At 65.7% G+C, this 22,797-nt stretch overlaps 1 protein-coding gene across 1 annotated transcript in view; it reads right to left on the reverse strand.

Moving 5' to 3' along the window:
* The window catches only part of LOC140698885 (mucin-2-like), a 48,680-nt gene that overhangs the window by 18,336 nt on the left and 7,547 nt on the right, over positions 1 to 22,797 (reverse strand). The window contains exons 17-46 of the mRNA XM_072970741.1: positions 22,673 to 22,725; positions 22,451 to 22,551; positions 21,941 to 22,092; positions 21,592 to 21,730; positions 21,158 to 21,268; positions 20,896 to 21,075; positions 20,535 to 20,774; positions 19,719 to 19,875; positions 19,374 to 19,505; positions 18,546 to 18,693; positions 18,085 to 18,128; positions 17,418 to 17,630; positions 10,303 to 16,451; positions 9,857 to 10,031; positions 9,192 to 9,439; positions 8,475 to 8,658; positions 7,951 to 8,173; positions 7,028 to 7,206; positions 6,655 to 6,724; positions 6,426 to 6,526; positions 6,295 to 6,326; positions 5,435 to 5,612; positions 5,045 to 5,149; positions 4,808 to 4,848; positions 4,474 to 4,596; positions 4,278 to 4,376; positions 3,763 to 3,891; positions 3,538 to 3,577; positions 3,095 to 3,218; positions 2,768 to 2,989 (exon numbers count right to left, since the gene is read on the reverse strand). Of these exons, the coding sequence (XP_072826842.1) occupies positions 2,768 to 2,989; positions 3,095 to 3,218; positions 3,538 to 3,577; positions 3,763 to 3,891; positions 4,278 to 4,376; positions 4,474 to 4,596; positions 4,808 to 4,848; positions 5,045 to 5,149; positions 5,435 to 5,612; positions 6,295 to 6,326; positions 6,426 to 6,526; positions 6,655 to 6,724; positions 7,028 to 7,206; positions 7,951 to 8,173; positions 8,475 to 8,658; positions 9,192 to 9,439; positions 9,857 to 10,031; positions 10,303 to 16,451; positions 17,418 to 17,630; positions 18,085 to 18,128; positions 18,546 to 18,693; positions 19,374 to 19,505; positions 19,719 to 19,875; positions 20,535 to 20,774; positions 20,896 to 21,075; positions 21,158 to 21,268; positions 21,592 to 21,730; positions 21,941 to 22,092; positions 22,451 to 22,551; positions 22,673 to 22,725 (10,092 nt within the window). The remainder of the gene's footprint in view (positions 1 to 2,767; positions 2,990 to 3,094; positions 3,219 to 3,537; positions 3,578 to 3,762; positions 3,892 to 4,277; positions 4,377 to 4,473; positions 4,597 to 4,807; positions 4,849 to 5,044; positions 5,150 to 5,434; positions 5,613 to 6,294; positions 6,327 to 6,425; positions 6,527 to 6,654; positions 6,725 to 7,027; positions 7,207 to 7,950; positions 8,174 to 8,474; positions 8,659 to 9,191; positions 9,440 to 9,856; positions 10,032 to 10,302; positions 16,452 to 17,417; positions 17,631 to 18,084; positions 18,129 to 18,545; positions 18,694 to 19,373; positions 19,506 to 19,718; positions 19,876 to 20,534; positions 20,775 to 20,895; positions 21,076 to 21,157; positions 21,269 to 21,591; positions 21,731 to 21,940; positions 22,093 to 22,450; positions 22,552 to 22,672; positions 22,726 to 22,797) is intronic.

Genomic DNA, 22,797 nt, shown 5'->3' on the forward strand with positions numbered 1-22,797 from the left:
AGACAGCAGGCCCCGAGACCTCACCTGTAAGTGCGGGTGGGACGGTGGCCTGAGACAAGCACGAAAGGAGACAGCAGCCATCGCCCACCCACAGCCCCGCCTGGGACTCGCAGGGGGCGGGGCCGCGGGGAGGCGGGGCCGCGGCAGGGGGCGGGGCGGGGCGGGGCCCTCCGGATCGCTCACTGGTTCATCCTTTCCCAGCCTGTGGGGACCTGCTCCCTGGGGGTGACCGGGCAGGTGGGGGGCGGAAGGAGGGCTCCCACTGAGGCCTCTGGAGGAGCGGGGCAGCGGCCTGGAGACCATCCGCGCATGGTTGTCATACTATTTTTAAGCCAAGGAAAATCTTGGGGAAACCGGGTGTCCAGGAGAGGAAACCCAGGGCCGTTCTGCTTAAAGGAGCAGGTCTGTGGGCGCCGCTCCACCCTGGCCCACCCCTGGTCACCTGGAAGCCCCCACTTCACAGGCGGGACCCTGGGAGGCGGCTGAGGCCACGGGCCAGAGCCTGGCCCCTCCTCCTGACCGGGGTGCAGGTCACAGAACACCGCCCCCCCGGCCCCCCGCCACTCCTGTCCTGCAGGTCCCCAAGCCTGTGCTGGAATTTAGGCCAAGGCAACAGGACCCTCGCTGAGAGAACAGCCCTCAAGCTCAAGGCCCAGGAAGGGACGTAGGGACAGCTGAGGGCCTGGGCAGGTACACTGACCGCCGCCCTGCAGGGCTGGTTCTGAGGCATCAGGAGCTGGACTTGGCCACCCAGCCGAGGTGGGCAGCCACCGTGTCCCCTCAACAAACCTTCTGCTCTAGGAGGGGACTTGGAGACTCCGAGGCCAGCCCAGGCCAACTGACCACATCCACAGGTCTGGACAAGGATCGCAGGAGTTCCTAAAGTCAGCAGAGGGGGCTGGGCAGGAGCATAGCCCAGGACTCAGGGTGGCACTGATGTGTTGGAGAAGTGGGGCGTGAGGAGGGCCGTGTCCCAGGCTTCGGTTGGGCCCCCGGGACGTGCCCCGCCAAGTGTGGGTCCTTGGCCTCGCGCAGGAAAGAATTCAAGAGGGAGCCACGGTTGAGTAAGGGTAGATTTATTCACAGAGATACCATGAAAGGCAAGGGACAGGCCAGGAGGTGTGGGGGTTGGGTGCTCAGATTACTAGTAGGTGCACACTCCACAGACAGGGTGCGGGCCTTCTCTGCACAGAGACGGGGCGGCTGCGAGGCGCCTTGCTGCTGTTTTTATGGGCCTGGTGGCTTCCTATGCTAATAATTAGAAGGACCAGTCGAGGGGAAGGGGCTGGGGTTCCCAGGAGGTTGGCCGTCTCCCACTCTTGACCTTTTGTGGCTGACCTCGGGACTGCCATGGCGCCTGCGGGCGTGTCCTTCCCCACGTTAATGAATTACGATGGGCATACAATGAAGATCAAGATCTGCTGGAACTTAAATCTCCCATCATCCTGAGCCTCAAGGCCTGCTGGGGCTGAATCTTTCGCCATTTTGGTGATAATTGCTGTGGCATTCCTTGAATGGCTGTGCCCTGCCCCCTTCCTGTCTCACTGGCAGGTCCTGACCTGGTCTCTTCCGGGGTGGGAGGACCAGGTGGGGGAGGGAGTCAGCTGGCTACAGGGGGCAGGGGCAGTGGCCTCAGCCTAGGCCTGAAGGAGTCAACGAATGGACAGGAGGGGTTCTGGGTCCACACTGGGGAAGCCCCCCCTGGCCTGTGGGCAGGGCCACAGTCCCCCGTCAGTCAGGTGGGAATGTGGCGGATGCCCTGAGAGCAGAGCAAACTCCGGCTCTGGGGGGACCACAGCGGCACCGCCCCTTGGAGCTCCCAGGACGCTCTCAGGTTGGGTAACTGGACTTGGAGGCAGGGGGTGCTCGGCTGAGGGACCCAGGGCTCCCACTCCCCACCACCTGCTCAGAGAGGAGAAGCCTGGCACGATTTCAGCCTGGTGGGTCTCCACGGCCCAGCCTTGCTCTCTGCTGTAAAAGGACCAGAGCGTCCCTTCCCCAGAATCCCCGTCCTGGTGGCTCAGCCAGCTCACAAAGCAGCTCTCAAACACACGTGCCACCGTATCAGGTCCCGCGGCTCGGCCGGCTGCTGCTCAGTGGTCACTTGTTTCTCGCAGCAGGAGCCAGCGTCCTGCCCCCGAGTCTACAGACCAGCACTTTTACTGCTCTCCCCGGGGTGAGGCGTGTGCCACACACACAGACACAAATGTGCACACATCCACAGCAGCCACACGTGCAAATGAACACAGTGTGCACACGCGTGCTTAATGGCTGCAAAGGGACACAGAGGCCTTTTCAACAGATTCAGGCTCAGAGGGCTTCCTGGAAGGAGCCGCCTGCATCCTGATGGCCCGGCCAGGGCTTCACACGTGCCAAGAGCAGGACAGGGCAGGGGGCAGCCTTCCAGGGGAGCCCCAAGGATGGTGGTCCCTGGAGGTGGCATTTTGTCCACGAGGTTTCCCAAGGCCAGGCCAGCCACATGTGCATGGTGTCCCCCGGATGCCGTGTGCAGAGCCTACTGACTGAGCCCAACTCGCCCCCCAGGAAGCAGCCACCCAGCCCCTCAGCACCCACAGAAGCACCCCCACACGGCATCTCTGACCAGGTTTATTCTGCAAAGCAAAGGACTGAGCAAAGACTTGGAAAATAAATAGCCGCAGAGAGAAAGTCAGCTTAGGGGGCGAGGAAGCTCAGAGGGTCGGTGGGAAGGGGATGCGCAAGGCTGCGGAGGGGCGGAGGGACGGGGCTGCGCGCCCTCCCCGCTCACCTCCTCCCTGGGGCCAGCAGCCTGGGGATGGAGCGCCGAGCCCTGTCCTGGGGGGACAGGAGCTCGCACGTGGTGTTCTGGCACCCACAGCTCTCAATGTGGGTGTAGGTGTGGCTGAGTGTGCCACCGCCCGGGCACTGCAGCGCCACCTGCCGCTGGCTGGTGTGCTGCTCCTTGCAGCAGGAGCATCTGTGGTCCAGGGCCTGGGCCTGGGCTGAGTACCTGGGGGAAGGAAGGCCGCAGTGAGGGGCCACTGCCTGCTCCTGCTCGGGCGGCTGCTGCCTCCCCTCCGCGGCCCCTCAGGGCCACTCCCTACGCGGGACTCACATGGCAAAGGTCCCGCAAGACCCAGAGCAATCGTTCATGCTGACCAACTTGGTGCAGCCGTTGTGGGAAATCTCCCTGATGACGGAGACCATGGAGCAGGGGATCCCAGTCTCGTGAGGGATGCCTGCGGGGAGGGGCCGAGGCTCAGGGCGGGGGCTCCACCTTCCAGAGCCCTGGGCTCTCCCTGCCCACTTCCTCTCCCCTCCCCAAGCGCCCCACCTCCCTGCCCTGAAGCAAGCTGGGTTCTGTCCGGCTCCTCCCTGGGAGGGGATTCAGGCTTCCTGGGCACCCCAGGTGATGACCTCCAACTCAGCGTCCAGCCAGAGTGTCACAGAGGGGACGAAGCTCACGGAGGACCACCCCCTGTGCCTCAAGGGGGCCCAGGGAGCCCCCTGCCAAGCCCAACCCCTACCCGGGAGCGCCGCCCCCTGGCCTGTACTCACACTTCCTGCAGCAGCCATTGGACATGAGACTGATGGAGCCCTGGAGGGGAGGGGAATGAGTTGAGACCCCCAGGTCCCCCAACAGTGAGACCCCCTTCTTGCGACGGGGATGGCGAGGGGCAGCTCCTGCAGAAGGGGCCCAGAGCAGAGCCTCCCAGGGCAGCTGCAACCCAGCCCTCCGGGAAGACCGAGGCCCCACGCTCCTGCAGAGACCGGCCGGCTCACCGGGAGGCAGGTGCTGGGATCAAAGTCGGGGCAGGTGATCTTGGAGACGGACGAGATGAGCTGGTTGTGTAACTTCACGCAGCTGAAGAGGGTACAGTTGTCCAGGGGGTCATTCTTCATGTCACCGGGCTGTGGGGCAGAGAGAGGCCGGGTGAGGCTGGCGGGGGCACCACCCCGACACCTTGCAGCTCCCCGACCACCCTGCCAAGTGCGGCTTCTGGGACCGGAGGTCCAGCCCACAGGCCCAGAACCACCGGGACGCACGGACAGCCACCACCTGTAGTCCACCCACGTGTCCGCATTCTAACCCCCACAACCTGCAGAGGTGACCTTATTTGGAAAAGGTGCCTTGCAGACGTGACTCAGTTACGGATCTCGAGATAAGGTCACCCTGGATAACCCAGTGGGCGGGGGCAAAGCCCTAGGACCGCTGTCCCGAGGAGAGACAGGGCACCGGACAGCCGGGCGGCGCCGGGAGGCCCAGCCTCGCCCTGGGGAAGGAGGGGCGTGCGTACCTTCAGAACGAGGTGCTGGTCGCTGGGCTGCTGGATGATGCAGTGCGTCTGCTGACACTTCTTGCAGCACTCCCCGGGGACGTCCACCAGCTCGAAGCCCTGCAGGACACCCACGGGCCGGTTGGCGTCGAGAGAGAAGGGCTCCGAGCGACCGACCGCGGGCGGCAGCACACTCGGCCGGGGCAGGGGCGCTTACGGGGTTGCAGGAGGTGTTGCAGGGCACGTGGCTGCAGGAGATGGTGTTGAGCTGCGTGGCGCTGTCCCTGCTGGTGGTGCACACGCAGTTCTGGCACTTGGAGGAATAGACTGGAGAACCGGGCTTGGGGCACAGGGAAGGGCGGGTGAGGGGGGCCGCCGTGACACCTTTCACCCCCCTCCCGGACAGACGCCGGCCCCCCCATTGCCTGCAGAGGGCTGGGCACCCTGGTGCAGGCACCAACGGAGCCCCCGGCCACCCGAGAGCCTGCTGAGACCCCACTCCCAAGCCGCATCTGCACCCCGCCCTCCCCCTGCAGCCAGCCAGGCCTCACCTGGTACTCGGCGTTCTCCACAACACACACGCCCTTGGGCACTTGGGACGAAGAACAACGGGGCGAGGGTCAGACAGTCCTCCTGACCCGGCGGCGGACGCACAGCCGGTGGACACGCGAGGGGCAGGGAGCCCCCAGGGGGGAGCCCCTCCCCCCAACCCACACTCCCAGCACCGCCCAGCCCCGGGGAGGGAGCGGGCGCCCACTGCTCGGCCTCCCTGGCCCCGGCACACCTACCACACGAGTGCAAGGGGCAGCATCTCCCGGGGACCATCTCGCTCTTCACTTCAAATCCCAGCGGGCACAGCAGGGGCTTCTCCCTGCACAGGCTGGCGTTGCACTCTGAAGAGCGGCGGAGACGCGCCGGTGAGCACGGCTCCTCCAGGCCGAGCCCCCCAGCCGGGCCCTGCAGCAGGAACCCCTCCAGCCCTGGGCACACGGCCTCCTCAAGCCCTACCGTCCCGGGGACGCGCCCTGTGGCCCCGGCCTCCAACGGGCCGCGAACTCAGGGCTCCCGGCTCAGCCAGGAGGTGAAACCGTGTAGCGGGGACACGCTCGGGGACCCTGGGGGCCCAGGAGGGGACGGCCCGCGGCCCAGGCCACTCCCTGCCCCCAGGGGCGCCTTACTGCAGGAGGTGATGCTGCAGCAGGGGTCGGCGGGGTCCACCTCGGTGACCAGGTAGGTGCCGTCCTCCCCGCACTCAGGGCGGGAGTCCTGGCTGCACGCCCTAGGCTGACAGCTGATGCCGCTGCCCCCCTCCAGGCAGATGCAGTCCTTGCAGTCGAACTGGAAGTGCTCCCCAAACTGCAGGGAGGAAGGGGTGAGCGGGGAGGGAGGGGGCGCCGGCCCACCTGGCCCTGGGCCTCGGCCTCCATGCAGCTGGTCTGGGGTCCCGGGGAGACAAGGCACCACGCCTGGAAGCCCACCGAGCTGCCTGCGGGAAAGCCTGTGCCCTCCCCGCGCCCCCTCCCTACCCCCGCCCCACCTCCCCGTCCCCCTCCCATCGCCTCCCCGCCTAGGCACCTGCCACCTCAAGCCCTCAGGGCAGGTTCTGGGCCAGGACAGGGGCTCCCCTCAGGGCCAGGTCACTGAGACCACAACCTTGACCTGCTCACCACCGTCCACCTACACAGCACGCACCCGGCAGAAACCACGTGTGTCTGCGGGGCTCGAGCAGACTAGAGCTCAAGAATCAACCGCGTGCAGGAGACGCGCACAGCTCTGCAGTGGCCAAGACGCCGCCTCCGCAGGTGTGCACAGCAACAAAAGACCAGCGGGCGGAGGCGCGGAGCAGGGTGTGGCTGCGGAGCTGGGTGGACCAGGGAGGGGTGCGGGGGTGGCTACCCCTCCTAGCCCAGCCGTCCGGGAATTAAATGACTCAGGACTCAGTCTTGAGGGTCCCCGGCTCTCATGTCCAGCCCTTCCTACACCCCAAAATTTGGCCTTTGTGGGAGAAGGCGGCCCCGGCACCCAGGGGTTGGCTTACCTCTCTGGGCACGTTGTCGGGCCCCACGCAGCCTAGGAAGGAGAGGCAGCAGCCGCTGTGAGCACAGCCCTGGTGCGGCACGGGCAGGGCTCAGCCTCAGCGGGGGCGGGGGGCACCGGGGGGCAGCCTACCGCACGAGTCCACGCAGACGTCGAAGCCGGGGCCAAAGTTCACCGTGCCCTCGGGACAGAAGCAGCCTTCCACCAGCTGGGTGCTGTTCTCCTGGGAAGGGCTGGGGGCGGGAGGGCGCGATGAGATGGGCGGTGGGGACAGGCCGGACCCCCAGGCCCACACGGGGCCACCCGGAAGCACCGCCAGAGGGGAGAGCCTGCCCTCCCGGCGCCTCCACGGGCGCCTCACCTGGACTGACAGGTGGGCTCTTCTGCGGGACCACAGGCACGGTACTCCCGATGAGCCGGGCACTTCACCTCTGCGGGAGGAGGCAGGCGCCCGAGGGGCCAGAGTCACAGGGAGCAGCCTGTGCCTGCCCCGCTACTGACTGTCCTGCCCAGCCCCTGCCACGAAGGGCCCCATCCTCCCACCCAGGCTGCGGGCGGCCAGGTGCCCGGTGCTGCCCGCCCCAGACCCCCACGCCGTCCCCAGCCCCACTGTGCTCAGCAAAGCTGGTCTCTGTGCGTGCCAGGCCGCCCCACCCCAGTCTGGCTTCAGGCAGAGCCCGGAGAGCCCCCTGGCCTGCAGGACCCCAGCCTGGGCGGGGCAGGCGGGCACTCACGGCAGGCCCCGCGGGTGTGGTTCCGCCAGTCGACACAGATGCCCTCCTGGGCACACAGGGCGGCGTAGGTCTGCAGGCTGGCACACTCCAGGCCCGAGTCGGGCACCAAGCAGCTGTCGAACACGCAGGCGTCGTAGTAGTGCTGCGGGGGCGCCAGGGCGTGGCACTGCGCGAACAGGCTGTGGGGGCGGGGCCTGTCAGGGTCTGCTCGGGGCCCCGCCTCTCCCACACTCCCCCTGCCCCCCACCTCTACCCGGGCTGCCCTCCTAGAGCCAGGCTCAGGTTGCTTCCAACCAGACAGACACAGGCAGGCTGACGGTGGGAGCAGAGGGAGTAGGGCAGGCCCTGGGGGAGGGCGGCCCTCGCTGTGGCCCGAGGACGAGGCCTCGGGCAATTGGCTCCCGGAGATGGAAGCCCCGCATCTCCATGTTCGCTGGGTGCCAAGATGCCCCCTCCCGCAACACTGCGGGGGCCTCCCAGCCCTGTGGCGCACACCCCCGGGGACCAGGCGCTCGCTCCATGAGGCCAGCTCTGGGAGCACCCCTTGTATGTCTAAGCCCACATCTGCCTCCCTTTATAGGTACCGGGTGCTGCTCTGCCCCGTCAACTGGTCTACCCCAGGCTGCAAGCTCAGCGGCCCCTGCACCATCCAGGAGGCAGGTGAGGTTCGGGGGGTTGCAAAGGGCACACGGATGTCAAACAAGGCCACTCAGCCCCGTGGAAACCTGGAGCCCGATTACTGGGCCCCTCTGTGAACCGGCACCGGCCCGTGGTGCCCTGACACCTGCCTTCCCAGCCCCACGCTCGGCCCCTGCCACCTCCTCTCTGTCCATGAGGTGGGGTCACAGAGGGGGGAGGCCGCTCTCGGGGAGCCTGCAGCCCACGACTGGCCGAGGCAGCAGCCGGCCGGGGGTCAGGGTCACCTGTCCTTGATGAGCTCGCAGAGAGGAGACGCGCAGGCCTCGCCCACGGTGGTCCTGCCCGCAGACGGCGAGGTGGCCGGGCGCTGGGTGGTGAAGCTGGTGTGGGGACATTGCGGCTTGGAGGGGTCGTACACCGCCCACTGGTCAGCTGCCACCTCACAGTTGTCGACGACCTCCCCACTGGGCAGCACGCAGTCGTCCACGGTGGTGTTGGTGCACGTGCCTGGGTGGGGGAGAAGGTCCCCGTGTGCCCGGGCCCGCCCAGTTCGTCCAGCAGACCCAGCAAGCCCCTGAGACACCGCCCCTCCTCCAGCCCAGGTCCCCTGGTGCCCAGCTGCCCAGGGCCCAGGGCACAGGCTAGACTGCACTCCTGCTGGCTTCCCGCTGGGCCCAAACCCGGAAGGATGGCTGTGGGGACCCTGAACAGAGCAGAGAACCACAGCGGGGCTGGCGGGGCCCACAGACAGCCTCTGCCCAGCCGCCCTCCCCAGCGCAGGGCACGGGGGCCGAGGTCAAGGGCTCACCACACTGGCCCTTTGTGTTGTTCCCGAACAGGCGGTAGGGCAGCCGGATGGAGAAGGCGAGGCCGTTGTAGGAGACGAGGGCGCCCAGCTCGGGGATGGCCACCACGAGGTTGATGCCCGACTCGTACACCTGCAGCCCGTACTTCTTGTAGGGCAGCGCCACGGCCTGCCTGTTCACCTGCACCTGTGGCCGACACACCGGGTCAGGGAGGGCCGGCGGGAGCCTCATGGGTCTGACCGGAGCGTGCGGTGCCTTTGGAAAGTACCCGGATCCCCCCACCCTCACACTGTGCCCGCGCCCCTCTGCCTTCCCTCTTCCTTCCCACCGCATTGGGCCGGACCTTCATCCTGACTAGTCCCAGGGGCCAGGTAGCCAGGGCGCTGTCCTCTGAGCCCCCGGAGACTTGGGGGGAACCGCGCAGGGGGCGGGGCTCTCCACGCCATGGGAAATGACAACTCCACGTGGGGCGCACAGAGCCCCTGTGCTCAGGGAGGGGGCTTCTGCCACACAGACCTGTGCCCAGGGTGCCTGGCAGGAGCAGGGGTGGCGGGTCACGGGGTCCCTGAATGCCCCGGAGGGCCTGTGAGGAGAGCTGACATGTCCACTGAGTGCTGCCCCCGCGCAGCCCTGGGGCAAGGCCCCCCCCAGCGAGGGAGCTGACATCGCCCCAGCCCAGCTCGCCCTGCCGCGGACGCTCGGCCCCGCCGCCGGCCTACCTGCACCGTCATGGGCGCCATCTGCACGGTCTCGAGCCGCACCTCCTGCGTCTCGTGGCGCACGATGAGCGTGCGGGGGCAGGACACCCGGTCGCGGGGGTCGCAGTGGTAGTTGTCGACGTAGACCCCAAAGCCGTCCACGGTGGGCACGGCCTCCTCCACCAGCACGTACGTGCACGCACCCTGGTGGCTGTAGTACAGCCCGTCGAAGGTGACGTAGTGCGGGTCCCCCCAGCCGGTGCAGTAGCCTGCGGAGCGGCCGAGGTGGGCCGGCGCCCAGCCCCGGGGGCGGGGACAGGACACAGTCAGGGGACAAGGCACAAGGGGGAAGAGCAAGTGGAAACTGAGGAAGGCCCCATAAGCCTGGTGCCCAGGGCGCGTGGGGCATCAGGGCCCCACGCGTGTGTTCCCTCCGAAGGGCAGGGCCTGACTTCACTCCCAACCCCAGCTGCCCCAGGCCGCAGCCCTTCTATGTGGCTGCGCCCCACCAGGAAAGCCCCTCCCGCTCCCGGACCCCTGCCTGAGGAGGGCAGTAAGCTGGAGGCAAGTCAAGTCCCTCCAGACGTGTGCCCGGCCCTCAGCCATCAGAGCCAGCCTGTCCCACCTGCGGTGTGCACCCCGCCCCCCAGCACACACACAGAAGGGAGCCGGCGCGGGGGGCTTACAGTCGCACTCCCAGTGCCAGCAGCACCCGTCCGGGTCCTTGACGCGCACGGGCGTGAGGCCGTTGGAGCAGGTGGGCATCGGGGGGGGGTTGCACTCCACCTCCACCAGCTCCACGGTGCTGTCGTGCTTGCAGACGGCCATCGTGCAGTTAAACAGCCACCAGGTCTCGTTCTCCTGCGGGCAGGCCATGCACAGGATCAGCCGGGCCCAGTCTGCAGCCTGGCCCCAGAGGAGGGCCGCCAGCACCGCCCCACGGCAATGGGGATGTGGTGGGGACTCGGAAGGGCTCCGGCAGACCCTGTGCCCTGACTGCAGGTGGTGCGGGGCACAGGGGGCAAGGTGCCCTCTGTGACCAGCAGAAAGGCAGCGCCTGGGGCTTTGCAAGCCCAGGTGGTGGGGGCACGTGCCTGGTGCTTGGGGAGAAAGCTGCACAGTACGCACAGACCTTTCTGGGAGGGTTGAAGTCCAAGCACCCGGGAGTCTGGGTTGTGGTGGACACGCTTGAGGTTGTGGATGACGGAACCGTGGTAGTGGTGGTGCTTGGTGTTGCAGTCTCCATGGTGGTGGTGGCGGTGCTTTGTGTGGTGGTCTCAGTGCGGGTGGAGGTCGAAGTGGGAGGCTCTGTGGAGGTGGTGAGTGTTGGGGTTGGGGTCACTGTGGAGGTGGTGGGTGTTGGGGTTGTGGATTCCGTGGTGGTGGTTGGTCTGGGCGTTGTGGTCTCCGTGGTGGTGGAGGTCGAAGTGGGAGGCTCTGTGGAGGTGGTGCTGATGGTGGGTGTTGGGGTTGTGGACTCCGTGGTGGTGGCTGTGCTGCGGGTTGTGGTCTCCGAGGTGGTGGAGGTTGAAGTAGGAGGCTCTGTGGAGGTGGTGAGTGTTGGGGTTGGGGTCACTGTGGAGGTGGTGGTGGGTGTCGGAGTAGGAGTCCCTGTGGAGGTGGTGCTGATGGTGGGTGTTGGGGTTGTGGACTCCGTGGTGGTGGTTGTGCTAGGGGTTGTAGTCTCGGTGGTGGTGGACGTCGAAGTGGGAGGCTCTGTGGAGGTGGTGAGTGTTGGGGTTGGGGTCACTGTGGAGGTGGTGGTGGGTGTCGGAGTAGGAGTCCCTGTGGAAGTGGTGCTTGTGGGTGTTGGGGTTGTGGACTCCGTGGTGGTGGTTGTGCTGGGGGTTGTGGTCTCCGTGCTGGTGGAGGTAGAAGTGGGAGGCTCTGTGGAGGTGGTGAGTGTTGGGGTTGGGGTCACTGTGGAGGTGGTGGTGGGTGTCAGAGTAGGAGTCCCTGTGGAGGTGGTGCTGATGGTGGGTGTTGGGGTTGTGGACTCCATGGTGGTGGCTGTGCTGCGGGTTGTGGTCTCCGTGGTGGTGGTTGGTCTGGGGCTAGTGGTCTCCATGGTGGTGGAGGTCGAAGAGGGAGGCTCTGTGGAGGTGGTGGGTGTTGGGGTTGTGGATTCCGTGGTGGTGGTTGGTCTGGGCGTTGTGGTCTCCGTGGTGGTGGAGGTCGAAGTGGGAGGCTCTGTGGAGGTGGTGCTGATGGTGGGTGTTGGGGTTGTGGACTCCGTGGTGGTGGCTGTGCTGCGGGTTGTGGTCTCCGAGGTGGTGGAGGTTGAAGTTGGAGGCTCTGTGGAGGTGGTGAGTGTTGGGGTTGGGGTCACTGTGGAGGTGGTGGTGGGTGTCGGAGTAGGAGTCCCTGTGGAGGTGGTGCTGATGGTGGGTGTTGGGGTTGTGGACTCCGTGGTGGTGGTTGTGCTAGGGGTTGTAGTCTCGGTGGTGGTGGACGTCGAAGTGGGAGGCTCTGTGGAGGTGGTGAGTGTTGGGGTTGGGGTCACTGTGGAGGTGGTGGTGGGTGTCGGAGTAGGAGTCCCTGTGGAAGTGGTGCTTGTGGGTGTTGGGGTTGTGGACTCCGTGGTGGTGGTTGTGCTGGGGGTTGTGGTCTCCGTGCTGGTGGAGGTAGAAGTGGGAGGCTCTGTGGAGGTGGTGAGTGTTGGGGTTGGGGTCACTGTGGAGGTGGTGGTGGGTGTCAGAGTAGGAGTCCCTGTGGAGGTGGTGCTGATGGTGGGTGTTGGGGTTGTGGACTCCGTGGTGGTGGCTGTGCTGCGGGTTGTGGTCTCCGTGGTGGTGGTTGGTCTGGGGCTAGTGGTCTCCATGGTGGTGGAGGTCGAAGAGGGAGGCTCTGTGGAGGTGGTGGGTGTTGGGGTTGTGGATTCCGTGGTGGTGGTTGGTCTGGGCGTTGTGGTCTCCGTGGTGGTGGAGGTCGAAGTGGGAGGCTCTGTGGAGGTGGTGCTGATGGTGGGTGTTGGGGTTGTGGACTCCGTGGTGGTGGCTGTGCTGCGGGTTGTGGTCTCCGAGGTGGTGGAGGTCGAAGTGGGAGGCTCTGTGGAGATGGTGAGTGTTGGGGTTGGGGTCACTGTGGAGGTGGTGGTGGGTGTCGGAGTAGGAGTCCCTGTGGAGGTGGTGCTGATGGTGGGTGTTGGGGTTGTGGACTCCGTGGTGGTGGTTGTGCTAGGGGTTGTAGTCTCGGTGGTGGTGGACGTCGAAGTGGGAGGCTCTGTGGAGGTGGTGAGTGTTGGGGTTGGGGTCACTGTGGAGGTGGTGGTGGGTGTCGGAGTAGGAGTCCCTGTGGAAGTGGTGCTTGTGGGTGTTGGGGTTGTGGACTCCGTGGTGGTGGTTGTGCTGGGGGTTGTGGTCTCCGTGCTGGTGGAGGTAGAAGTGGGAGGCTCTGTGGAGGTGGTGAGTGTTGGGGTTGGGGTCACTGTGGAGGTGGTGGTGGGTGTCAGAGTAGGAGTCCCTGTGGAGGTGGTGCTGATGGTGGGTGTTGGGGTTGTGGACTCCGTGGTGGTGGCTGTGCTGCGGGTTGTGGTCTCCGTGGTGGTGGTTGGTCTGGGGCTAGTGGTCTCCATGGTGGTGGAGGTCGAAGAGGAAGGCTCTGTGGAGGTGGTGGGTGTTGGGGTTGTGGATTCCGTGGTGGTGGTTGGTCTGGGCGTTGTGGTCTCCGTGGTGGTGGAGGTCGAAGTGGGAGGCTCTGTGGAAGTGGTGCTGATGGTGGGTGTTGGGGTTGTGGACTCCGTGGTGGTGGCTGTGCTGCGGGTTGTGGTCTCCGAGGTGATGGAGGTCGAAGTGGGAGGCTCTGTGGAGGTGGTGAGTGTTGGGGTTGGGGTCACTGTGGAGGTGGTGGTGGGTGTCAGAGTAGGAGTCCCTGTGGATGTGGTGCTGATGGTGGGTGTTGGGGTTGTGGACTCCGTGGTGGTGGCTGTGCTGCGGGTTGTGGTCTCCGTGGTGGTGGTTGGTCTGGGGCTAGTGGTCTCCATGGTGGTGGAGGTCGAAGAGGGAGGCTCTGTGGAGGTGGTGGGTGTTGGGGTTGTGGATTCCGTGGTGGTGGTTGGTCTGGGCGTTGTGGTCTCCGTGGTGGTGGAGGTCGAAGTGGGAGGCTCTGTGGAAGTGGTGCTGATGGTGGGTGTTGGGGTTGTGGACTCCGTGGTGGTGGCTGTGCTGCGGGTTGTGGTCTCTGAGGTGATGGAGGTCGAAGTGGGAGGCTCTGTGGAGGTGGTGAGTGTTGGGGTTGGGGTCACTGTGGAGGTGGTGGTGGGTGTCAGAGTAGGAGTCCCTGTGGAGGTGGTGCTGATGGTGGGTGTTGGGGTTGTGGACTCCGTGGTGGTGGCTGTGCTGCGGGTTGTGGTCTCCGTGGTGGTGGTTGGTCTGGGGCTAGTGGTCTCCATGGTGGTGGAGGTCGAAGAGGGAGGCTCTGTGGAGGTGGTGGGTGTTGGGGTTGTGGATTCCGTGGTGGTGGTTGGTCTGGGCGTTGTGGTCTCCGTGGTGGTGGAGGTCGAAGTGGGAGGCTCTGTGGAGGTGGTGCTGATGGTGGGTGTTGGGGTTGTGGACTCCGTGGTGGTGGCTGTGCTGCGGGTTGTGGTCTCCGAGGTGGTGGAGGTCGAAGTGGGAGGCTCTGTGGAGGTGGTGAGTGTTGGGGTTGGGGTCACTGTGGAGGTGGTGGTGGGTGTCAGAGTAGGAGACCCTGTGGAGGTGGTGCTGATGGTGGGTGTTGGGGTTGTGGACTCCGTGGTGGTGGCTGTGCTGCGGGTTGTGGTCTCCGTGGTGGTGGTTGGTCTGGGGCTAGTGGTCTCCATGGTGGTGGAGGTCGAAGAGGGAGGCTCTGTGGAGGTGGTGGGTGTTGGGGTTGTGGATTCCGTGGTGGTGGTTGGTCTGGGCGTTGTGGTCTCCGTGGTGGTGGACGTCGAAGTGGGAGGCTCTGTGGAGGTGGTGCTGATGGTGGGTGTTGGGGTTGTGGACTCCGTGGTGGTGGCTGTGCTGAGGGTTGTGGTCTCCGAGGTGATGGAGGTCGAAGTGGGAGGCTCTGTGGAGGTGGTGAGTGTTGGGGTTGGCGTCACTGTGGAGGTGGTGGTGGGTGTCGGAGTAGGAGTCCCTGTGGAGGTGGTGCTGATGGTGGGTGTTGGGGTTGTGGACTCCGTGGTGGTGGCTGTGCTGCGGGTTGTGGTCTCCGTGGTGGTGGTTGGTCTGGGGCTAGTGGTCTCCATGGTGGTGGAGGTCGAAGTGGGAGGCTCTGTGGAGGTGGTGGGTGTTGGGGTTGTGGATTCCGTGGTGGTGGTTGGTCTGGGCGTTGTGGTCTCCGTGGTGGTGGAGGTCGAAGTGGGAGGCTCTGTGGAGGTGGTGCTGATGGTGGGTGTTGGTGTTGTGGACTCCGTGGTGGTGGCTGTGCTGCGGGTTGTGGTCTCCGAGGTGGTGGAGGTCAAAGTGGGAGGCTCTGTGGAGGTGGTGAGTGTTGGGGTTGGGGTCACTGTGGAGGTGGTGGTGGGTGTCAGAGTAGGAGTCCCTGTGGATGTGGTGCTGATGGTGGGTGTTGGGGTTTTGGATTCCGTGGTGGTGTTTGGTCTGGGCGTTGTGGTCTCCGTGGTGGTGGAGGTCGAAGTGGGAGGCTCTGTGGAGGTGGTGAGTGTTGGGGTTGGGGTCACTGTGGAGGTGGTGGTGGGTGTCGGAGTAGGAGTCCCTGTGGAGGTGGTGCTGATGGTGGGTGTTGGGGTTGTGGACTCCGTGGTGGTGGCTGTGCTGCGGGTTGTGGTCTCCGTGGTGATGGAGGTCGAAGTGGGGGGCTCTGTGGAGGTGGTGGTGGGAGTCGAAGTAGGAGTCCCTGTGGAAGTGGTGCTTGTGGGTGTTGGGGTTGTGGATTCCGTGGTGGTGGTTGTGCTGGGGGTTGTGGTCTCAGTGCTGGTGGAGGTAGAAGTGGGAGGCTCTGTGGAGGTGGTGGTGGGAGTCGGAATAGGAGACCCTGTGGTGGTGGTGCTGATGGTGGGTTTTGGGGTTGTGGACTCAGTGGTGGTGGTTGTGCTGGGGGTTGTGGTCTCCATGGTGGTGGAGGTCAAAGTTGGAAGCTCTGTTGAGGTGGTGACTGTTGGGGTTGGGGTCACTGTGGAGCTGGTGGTGGGTGTCGGAGTAGGAGTCCCTGTGGAGGTGGTGCTGAAGGTAGGTATTGGGGTTGTGGTCTCCGTGGTGGTGGTGGTGCTGGGGGTTGTGGTCTCCGTGGTGGTGGCCGTGCTGGGGGTTGTGGTCTCCGGGGTGGTGGTCGTGCTGGGGGTTGTGGTCCCGGTGCTGGTGGTCGTGCTGGGGGTTGTGGTCCCGGTGCTGGTGGTCGTGCTGGGGGTTGTGGTCCCGGTGCTGGTGGTCGTGCTGGGGGTTGTGGTCTCCGTGGTGGGGGAGGTCGAAGTTGGGGGCTCTGTTGAGGTGGTGGTGGGTGTCGTGGTTGTGATCTGCGAGGTGCTGGTGGAATACGTTGTGAGGCATTCAGGGCGAGGAACACAGCAGTAGACATTGATCTCATAGTTGAGGCAGTAAGGCATGGGGGTGGCTCCCCCTGGATTCTGGTCTCGGTTTTTGCACACAAGCCCTACAGAAGTGTCGCACACCACAGTTTGTCCAAGCTCTTGCAGGGGAACGCTGGGAAACATGGCGGCTCTGCAGGAGATGCTGGCTACTGAGCCCATTCTGCAGACATTTTCAATGGCTTCAATATCTCCACCTTCTTTGGTAAAGTTCGGTTTAGCAGAATCCAGCCAGCCACTCCAATTGCAGACAGGCAAACATGGAGGGGTTGTGGTCTCTGTGGTCGGGGAGGTCGAAGTTGGGGGCTCTGTTGAGGTCGTGGTGGGCGTCGTTGTTCTGGTCTGCGGGGTCGTGGTCAGGGTGCTGGTGGCTTCTGTTGTAGGTGTGGATGTTGTAATGGTGGGGGTTAGGGTGCTCGGTGTGGGGCTGGGCTCCACTGTAGTAACTGTAGGACTGCTTGTTGGCAACGTGGTGGTGGTCGGGGTGGGTGCACACCAGTCCATTTTCTCGCAGCAATAGACTCGGATCTCGTAGTCATAGCAGACTGCAAAAGGTCCCTTTCCAAACTGGTCTTCATTCTTGCAAATGAACCCAAAGGAGACATTACACTGTGTCTCCTGGCCCAGCTCCCGCCAGCTGAGGTGGGGCTCTGTGGCCGACCGGCACTCGATGTCCAGGGGGGCCATGCAGACGTGGTCGAATGTCTCCCAGTCTCCATCATCGCTGCCGCCGCTGGGGTGATGCCCATTGATCCACTCTGACCAGGAGCAGCACCCTGAGAATGCAATTTGCAGAGTGGTTATCCAGGCCTGGGGAGACACCTTTCAGGAGGTCAGCGGACTTGGGGAACTCTGACACCCCCATGACCAGCTGTCACCGTCATTGTTTCGAACGCAGCGTAGGCTCAGAGAGCTTACAACTTAGACCTAAACGCCAATCCTCCTTTTGCAAGTGAACACCCGACGCCTAGAGGGAAGCATGCCTGGGTGCCACACCAGTGACTGACCTGGGCCTCAGAGCCCTGGCCCAGTGCCCTTCACTGGCTCCCTCACCTCTTACACCAAACAAAGAAATAAGGAAAGGGCCACCCTGTCCAGTGAGGAAGCGCGGCGGCAGGGGCTTGGTCGTCACTCTCCACCAGCAGTGTTTGCCCGCAGAGCTGGTCACGGTGCCCTGCATGAGTCCCTGGGCTTAGCAAGTCAGGGATCAAGTCACCAAACTACACCATCTCTGGTCCACTAACTGGTGCCTGGACAGCCCCGCCCACATCTGGGGCGCCTCGCCCCATCAGAACTGCCGCCAGTCTGACTTACTCGGAGGTGCTGAAGAGGAAGGTGACACTGCAGTCACACGGGGGATGGGGAGAGGATGTCATGATACAGCTGGAGATGCTTAAAGTCTTTCCATTTTACAACTTCTGTTCTCCGGGTCTGTCGTGCCCTGGTGGCTGCGTTCAGCGGTAGCTACGATTTCAGCCCGAGCAAACGCAGAGGGACCTAAGGGCATCTGTCTGCTTCCTCTAACCCTAGGGATGGTTTCTTGCCGGTCTGGGGAAATGTCGCCTTCACTGGAGTCTGGGCTTGGGGATGGGGTCGTGAGGCTGGGGGGCGCCAGGGGACATTCCCTGAGTTGACCATCCCACCATGAGCAGAGATGGGGCGGGCCTAGAAGGGCTGACCCTGCCGGGCTCAGGGGAGGCAGAAGCCCCAGGAGGTAAGGGGAGGATGGACTCGGGTCTTACCTGTGGTGAAGGTGGTGGAGCGGGTGGTGGGGGTGGCTGTGGAGGGGGTGGTGCTGGTGGTGGTGGTGGTGACAGGAGTGGTGCTGGGTGGTGAGGGGGATGAGGGTGGCGTGGTGGACGGGCAGGTGGTCCACTTCTTCACCACTGTCCCGTTGGGGCCACACAACTCCCAGAAGCAGCCAGAAAAGTTCTTGATAAGTCTGATAATCTTCCCTGGAGGAGGCCAAGGTCAGCACATCAGACACAAGACAGAATCACAAGACCCCCTTGGTCTGTCCCAGTACGAGGCAGACTGGGTTTCCCCCACCTCCATCCACCAGCAGACCCGCGCCCATCGCGACTCTGTTCCCAGAGCCCTAAGAGCTCCCCAGCAGAACACAGAAGCTGGGTCCCAGAAGGGGCATTGTCTCCCTGGCAGGAGAAACTGTCAGGACATTCCTAAGGGGTGCTGCAAATCAGAGGCACATCTGAGCTGGGAGGGCCCCAGGGAATCCACAGGGAGGGGGAGGGGAGGACGGGCAGGAGGAGGTGGGAGAGGGGTGCAGCAGAAGGGAGGAGGGAGGGGAGGGAGACTGAGCCCACCTGGGCCCGGCCAGAGAGTCCAAGGGCAACCTGTGGGCTCTCCTGGGCAGCCGCACCCAGTGCTTCAAGGCAGAGAGCAACTCACCTTCTTCCAGCCGGCAGACAACTTTCGAGGACTTGGTACACTCGCTGGAAAGCAAGTGCAAAAGCTGCAGGCCCGGGGAAAGCTGGCCCCTCCCAGCCAGCCTTGGCCTTTCCTGCCCAAGCCCCGTGTATGCCCAAAGCCCCAGGGCACAGCCCGAACCAAAGGCCTGCTCCAGGAGCCCCCATCTGGGTTCCCACGGAGTGTGCAGGAGGTGAGGGGGTGTGAGAAAGCACGGCGCACGGCTCTCCCCGAGAAGGGGGCTGTGTCCCGCCCCCCGGTTCCTGTGTGCAGCGTGCACCTGCGCACCCACAGGTCAGCATGTGCGCCGCGTGTGCTTGTGTGTAGCCCCGTGTCCACGTGTGACCGTGAACTTTGTGTGCCAGCGTGTGTGCCTGTATGCAGATGCAGGTGTGCGTGTGCACCGCCCTCCCCCAGACCCCCTGCGATGTGAGCTTAGGTACCAAGACTGGCAGGGCTTCTCCGTGGGCACGGACACTCCCGGTGGGTAGCGAGTGTCCTCGACGTAGCAGCCGCATTCGTCCCCTCTGACACACTTCTTCAGGTCCTCGTCATAGACGGGCCTCTTCTTGGGGCACCGGGGGTAGCAGCCTGGTGGGCACAGGGCTGTACTTAGACCACCACAGAGGACCCCCTGTCCACCAGACCCGCGGTCTTCCCCAGCCTGGCCGGTCCACCCCTCCAGGATGTTCCTCTGGGAAGGCCAGGGCCTGGAAAGGCAGGGGCCTGGCTCCCTCCTCTGGGGTCCCGACACTGCCACTCCGCCAGCCAAAGGGCCGGCAGGCCCCGCCCACCCGCTGGTGGACAGCCAGGCCCCGCCCACCTGCTGATGGACAGCCAGGCCCGGCCCATCCCGAGGAAGGGGGCAGGCCGGGCACCTCCCAGGGGTAGGATGCTTCCTCCCCAGGTCCTCTGCTGGCTCACCCCTGCATGTCCCTGGTGCTCAGCTAGTCCTCAGCTCAAAGGCCCTGCACAGGCCTCCCCAGCCCACCACCTAAAATGCTGCGCCCTCGTCCTGCTCTGCCCCCCCACAGCTCCCCTCCTGACCACAGGACCACACGCGCTGAGGTAACGCGCTTCTTTTCTGCCTCTCCCCTCGAGGGCAGTCTCAGCTCAGGCTCCAAGTCCACCGCCTGATGAACAGATTCTGCAGCTGGGTGAGCCTGCCTCAGCCTGCAACTCGGGGTCCCCGGCCCCCACAGAGCCTGTGTCGGGGTGACCCCGGGCGTCCCCAGACGCCGCCGACCCTGCCTCCCCGGCAGGCCCCTCACCCTCCAGGTAGGACACGGAGATGTTGGAGCGGATGCCGCTGAGGCTCCTGCAGGTCTCGAAGCTGCGCTTCCCGCACGGCTCGTAGTGCCACTCACACTCGTCCGGGGGGTTGTAGTAGTCACAGAAGACGGCTGGGGGGCAGGGCTGGGGTCAGCCTCAGCGAGCCCGAGGCCGGTGAGGGCGACCCGCAGGGGCCCAGGGGGCCCACAGGCGCCTGCCTCCTGGGGAGGGGGCAGGGGCGGAGGGGCCCACATACGCCCCATCCCCCACAGGCGCTGCCCCGCCCAGGGCAGCAGCCCCAGCCCGCCCGCTGGCGCCCACACCCGGGTCGGGTAGGCACTCACGGCACAGCTCCGGCGTCCTCCAGGTCACGCAGGCCCCCTCCTTGGCGCACTCCTGGGCGTAGGAGGCCACGGCGGAGCAGAAGCACTCGCAGTCCCCGCCGGTGTCGCAGGAGCACGAGTCGTGGACGCAGGCCTCGTAGAAGGGCTTGGGGTCCACCTGCGGGAAGAGCCTCCGTGGGGCCCGGCTCTATACCGCCCGCCCGAGGAGCTCAGGACCCCGAGGTTCCTGGGACGGCGCCCGCTCGCCCAGCGCTAGTCCCCCAGGGCTCCAGTGGGACTGGCGGGAGAGGCCCGGAGAGGGCTGGCCAACCCGCCCCTGCACCGACGCCTGGAGCTGAGGGCCGACTGGGCCTTCGGGGATTGCGAGCTTTCTCCCTCCCTGGAAGGCACAGGAGCCGGGGGCTCCGGCCACGGGTGCTGGACCGAGGGCTGCACGTCGGGATGTGTGTCCCAGAGACACAGCCGCTGGAGCTGAAGCTGGAGGACAGGTGCCCCGCAGCGACTGGTCAAGGCCCTTGGCCACGCCCCCTCCACATCCACACCTTTCCGGACCACGCCCACACACCACCAGGTCACGCATCCACTTGCCCACACACACCCGGCAACTCCCACTCCACCCGCCCAGGCCTCACCAGACAACGCCCGCTCCCACCCACCCCTCACCAGGCCACGCCTGCTCCCGCCCACACCTCACCAGGCCACGCCTACTCCGCCCGCCCACATCTCACCAGGCCACGCCTCCTCCCACCCACACCCCGCAGGGCCTCGCCTACTCCCCGCCCACACCCCGCCAGTCCACGCCCACTCCCCGCCCACCTTGCTGTGGCAGGTCCTGAAGACCCTGCTCTTGATGATGCTGCACTGCTTCTCAGCCCAGGAGCGGCGGTGCCAGTTCAGGGTGCACGGCTCGGGGGTGCTGCTCACGTCCGGGCAGGTGGAGGCCTCCTTCCAGCTGTTCCCGAAGTCCAGCTCGCTCTCCACCACCATGCGGTCCCGCGTGGTGAAGTCGTTGCTGGACCGCTGGTCGAAGTTCCCGCACAAGCCGCACACGCTGCCCTGCAGAGACCAGCCGGCAGGGGCTTGGCCAGGGGCCCCAGGAAGGGAGGGGCCCGAGGAAGGGAGGGCCCCTGGGGGCAGGCAGGCGGGGGGAGGCGGGGCGGGCAGGGCGGCGGCTCACCTTGTAGGAGGGAGCCAGCTTGATGAAGATGGTGGTCCTCTTGTCCCAGATGACGATGACGCCAGTGCTGGCCTCCACCACCAGGTACTGGCCCACCTCCCGCGTGGTGTAGGCCACGTGCTGGCCCACGTCCAGCGGGATCACTGTGCAGTGTCTGTCCTCCAGCTTCAGCTCCGTCCTCTGTGCACACAGGAAAGCCCGGTCACCGGCCAGGCGGGAAGACCCCCGGGAGCCAGCGTCCTCAGGGGCGGGCAGCACTCACCCCCAGGAAGATCTTGATGGCCTTGGAGCAGGTGACGCCCGTGGTGCCGCAGGGCACGTTCTCGGTGACGATGCTGAAGGAGCCCAGCGAGGAGTTCTGGCCACAGTAGTCCTGCGGGCCCAGGGCCACCTGAGCCAGGCCGGCCCAGCCGCGGGGGTCCCGGCACCCCACCCCAGCTGGGCCTGGACGCGCCTCAGCCCCTCCCATGTTGAGGGGGGCCCCAGCCGCCCCCACACACGCCCCGCCTTCCCTGTGCCCCCACAGCCCCCTCCAACCCGCGGGAGGGTCCTGGACCCCCAGGGCCAGGGAAGGGCTCCGCTCCCACCCCCGACCCCCTCCCCTCGGAGCCTCCTTGCTGGGCCGGGACCAGCTCAGAGTCAGTAGGGCAGGGACCACGGAGAGGAGGCAGGCCCTGGCCGCGCTCTCCGCCTCACCTGGACGGCCACGTAGGAGCAGTGTCCGTCAAAGTCATAATACTTCCCGTCGAAGGTGATGTAGTGGCCGTTCCCGTACACGGCACACGTGCCGTGGCACACGGACTGGGTGCACGCCCAGCGCCCTTTCTGGCAGGTGCTGAGGACAGTGGGAGAGGGGCCTGGAGGGGCTGCGGGGGGCCTGGTACCGGGCGAAAGCCCCCCATCGGCGGGCGAACCCCACCTACGAGGCCTCGTATCCCAGCCCCCGTCGGGCTGGGACCCAGCCAGCCAGCTGGCTGGCGGCCTGCAGACCACCACCGGTCCCCTGTAGCCGGCCCGGCCGCAGGGCCGGGGTCTGCGCACTTACCAGGTGTTGCAGTCCACCCTGATCTTGTCCCCGGGGGGGTACACGTCACTGTTGTGCACACAGGGGCACTGCGCCTCCACCACACAGCCACCCTGCCCGTCATCAAGCAGCCCCTCGGGGCACACGCAGCCGCTGATGCACTCCGTCCGGTACTGGGGGCAGTGGGACAGTGGGGTTCAGGGATTACACGGCCGCCCCTCTCTGACCGGCACGCACCTGGTCGCGCTCCCCACCCGGATTCTCTAATCCTTGACCTCTCTCCTCGGTCCAGCCTCCGGAGCCCCGCCCCTCAGGCTCACCACCTGGCTGGGAGACGGCTGAGCACCGCCTGCCAGGGGCCCCCACACTGGCCCCTGGCCCCCAGCAGGCTCAGTGGAGACCCACAGGCAGCCATCTCCCCGCAGGGATGGGCAGGGCCAGTGAGGCCCGTGTGTCCAGAGGTCTGGAGCCGCAGGGCCGGTACGTGAGCCTCCCGCACCCCAGTGCACCACGGCGCTCCCCAGCACGCACTGAGCCGGCGGCCAGCGTCTGGCAGCTGGCGGCTCTGGGGTTCCGGATGGCCAGCGCGCTCAGGTTGTTGCAGTCCACGTGGATCTTTGGAGCCGTACAGTCTGCAGGAAGAAAGGGGCCACCTTACTTGAGCTGAAGCTGGGTAGGGGGCTCGGCTGGCAAGGGAGGGGGGAGGGGCTGCCTGGGTGGCGGGAGGCGACTCGCGGGGCAGCGCCCACTTACTCTGGTCGATCAAGCGGACCTGCTTGCAGTGCAGCCTCCCGTTCTGGCAGACGCTGCGAGGGAAGGTGCAGGTGAGGTCGGCCCTTCTGGGGGCGGGCCCAAGGGCTGTGTGGTGTTGGGCAGGC

The sequence above is a fragment of the Vicugna pacos genome, chromosome 10 (genome assembly GCF_048564905.1).
Source record: "Vicugna pacos chromosome 10, VicPac4, whole genome shotgun sequence".
In the NCBI taxonomy this organism is placed as follows: Eukaryota; Metazoa; Chordata; class Mammalia; order Artiodactyla; family Camelidae; genus Vicugna; species Vicugna pacos.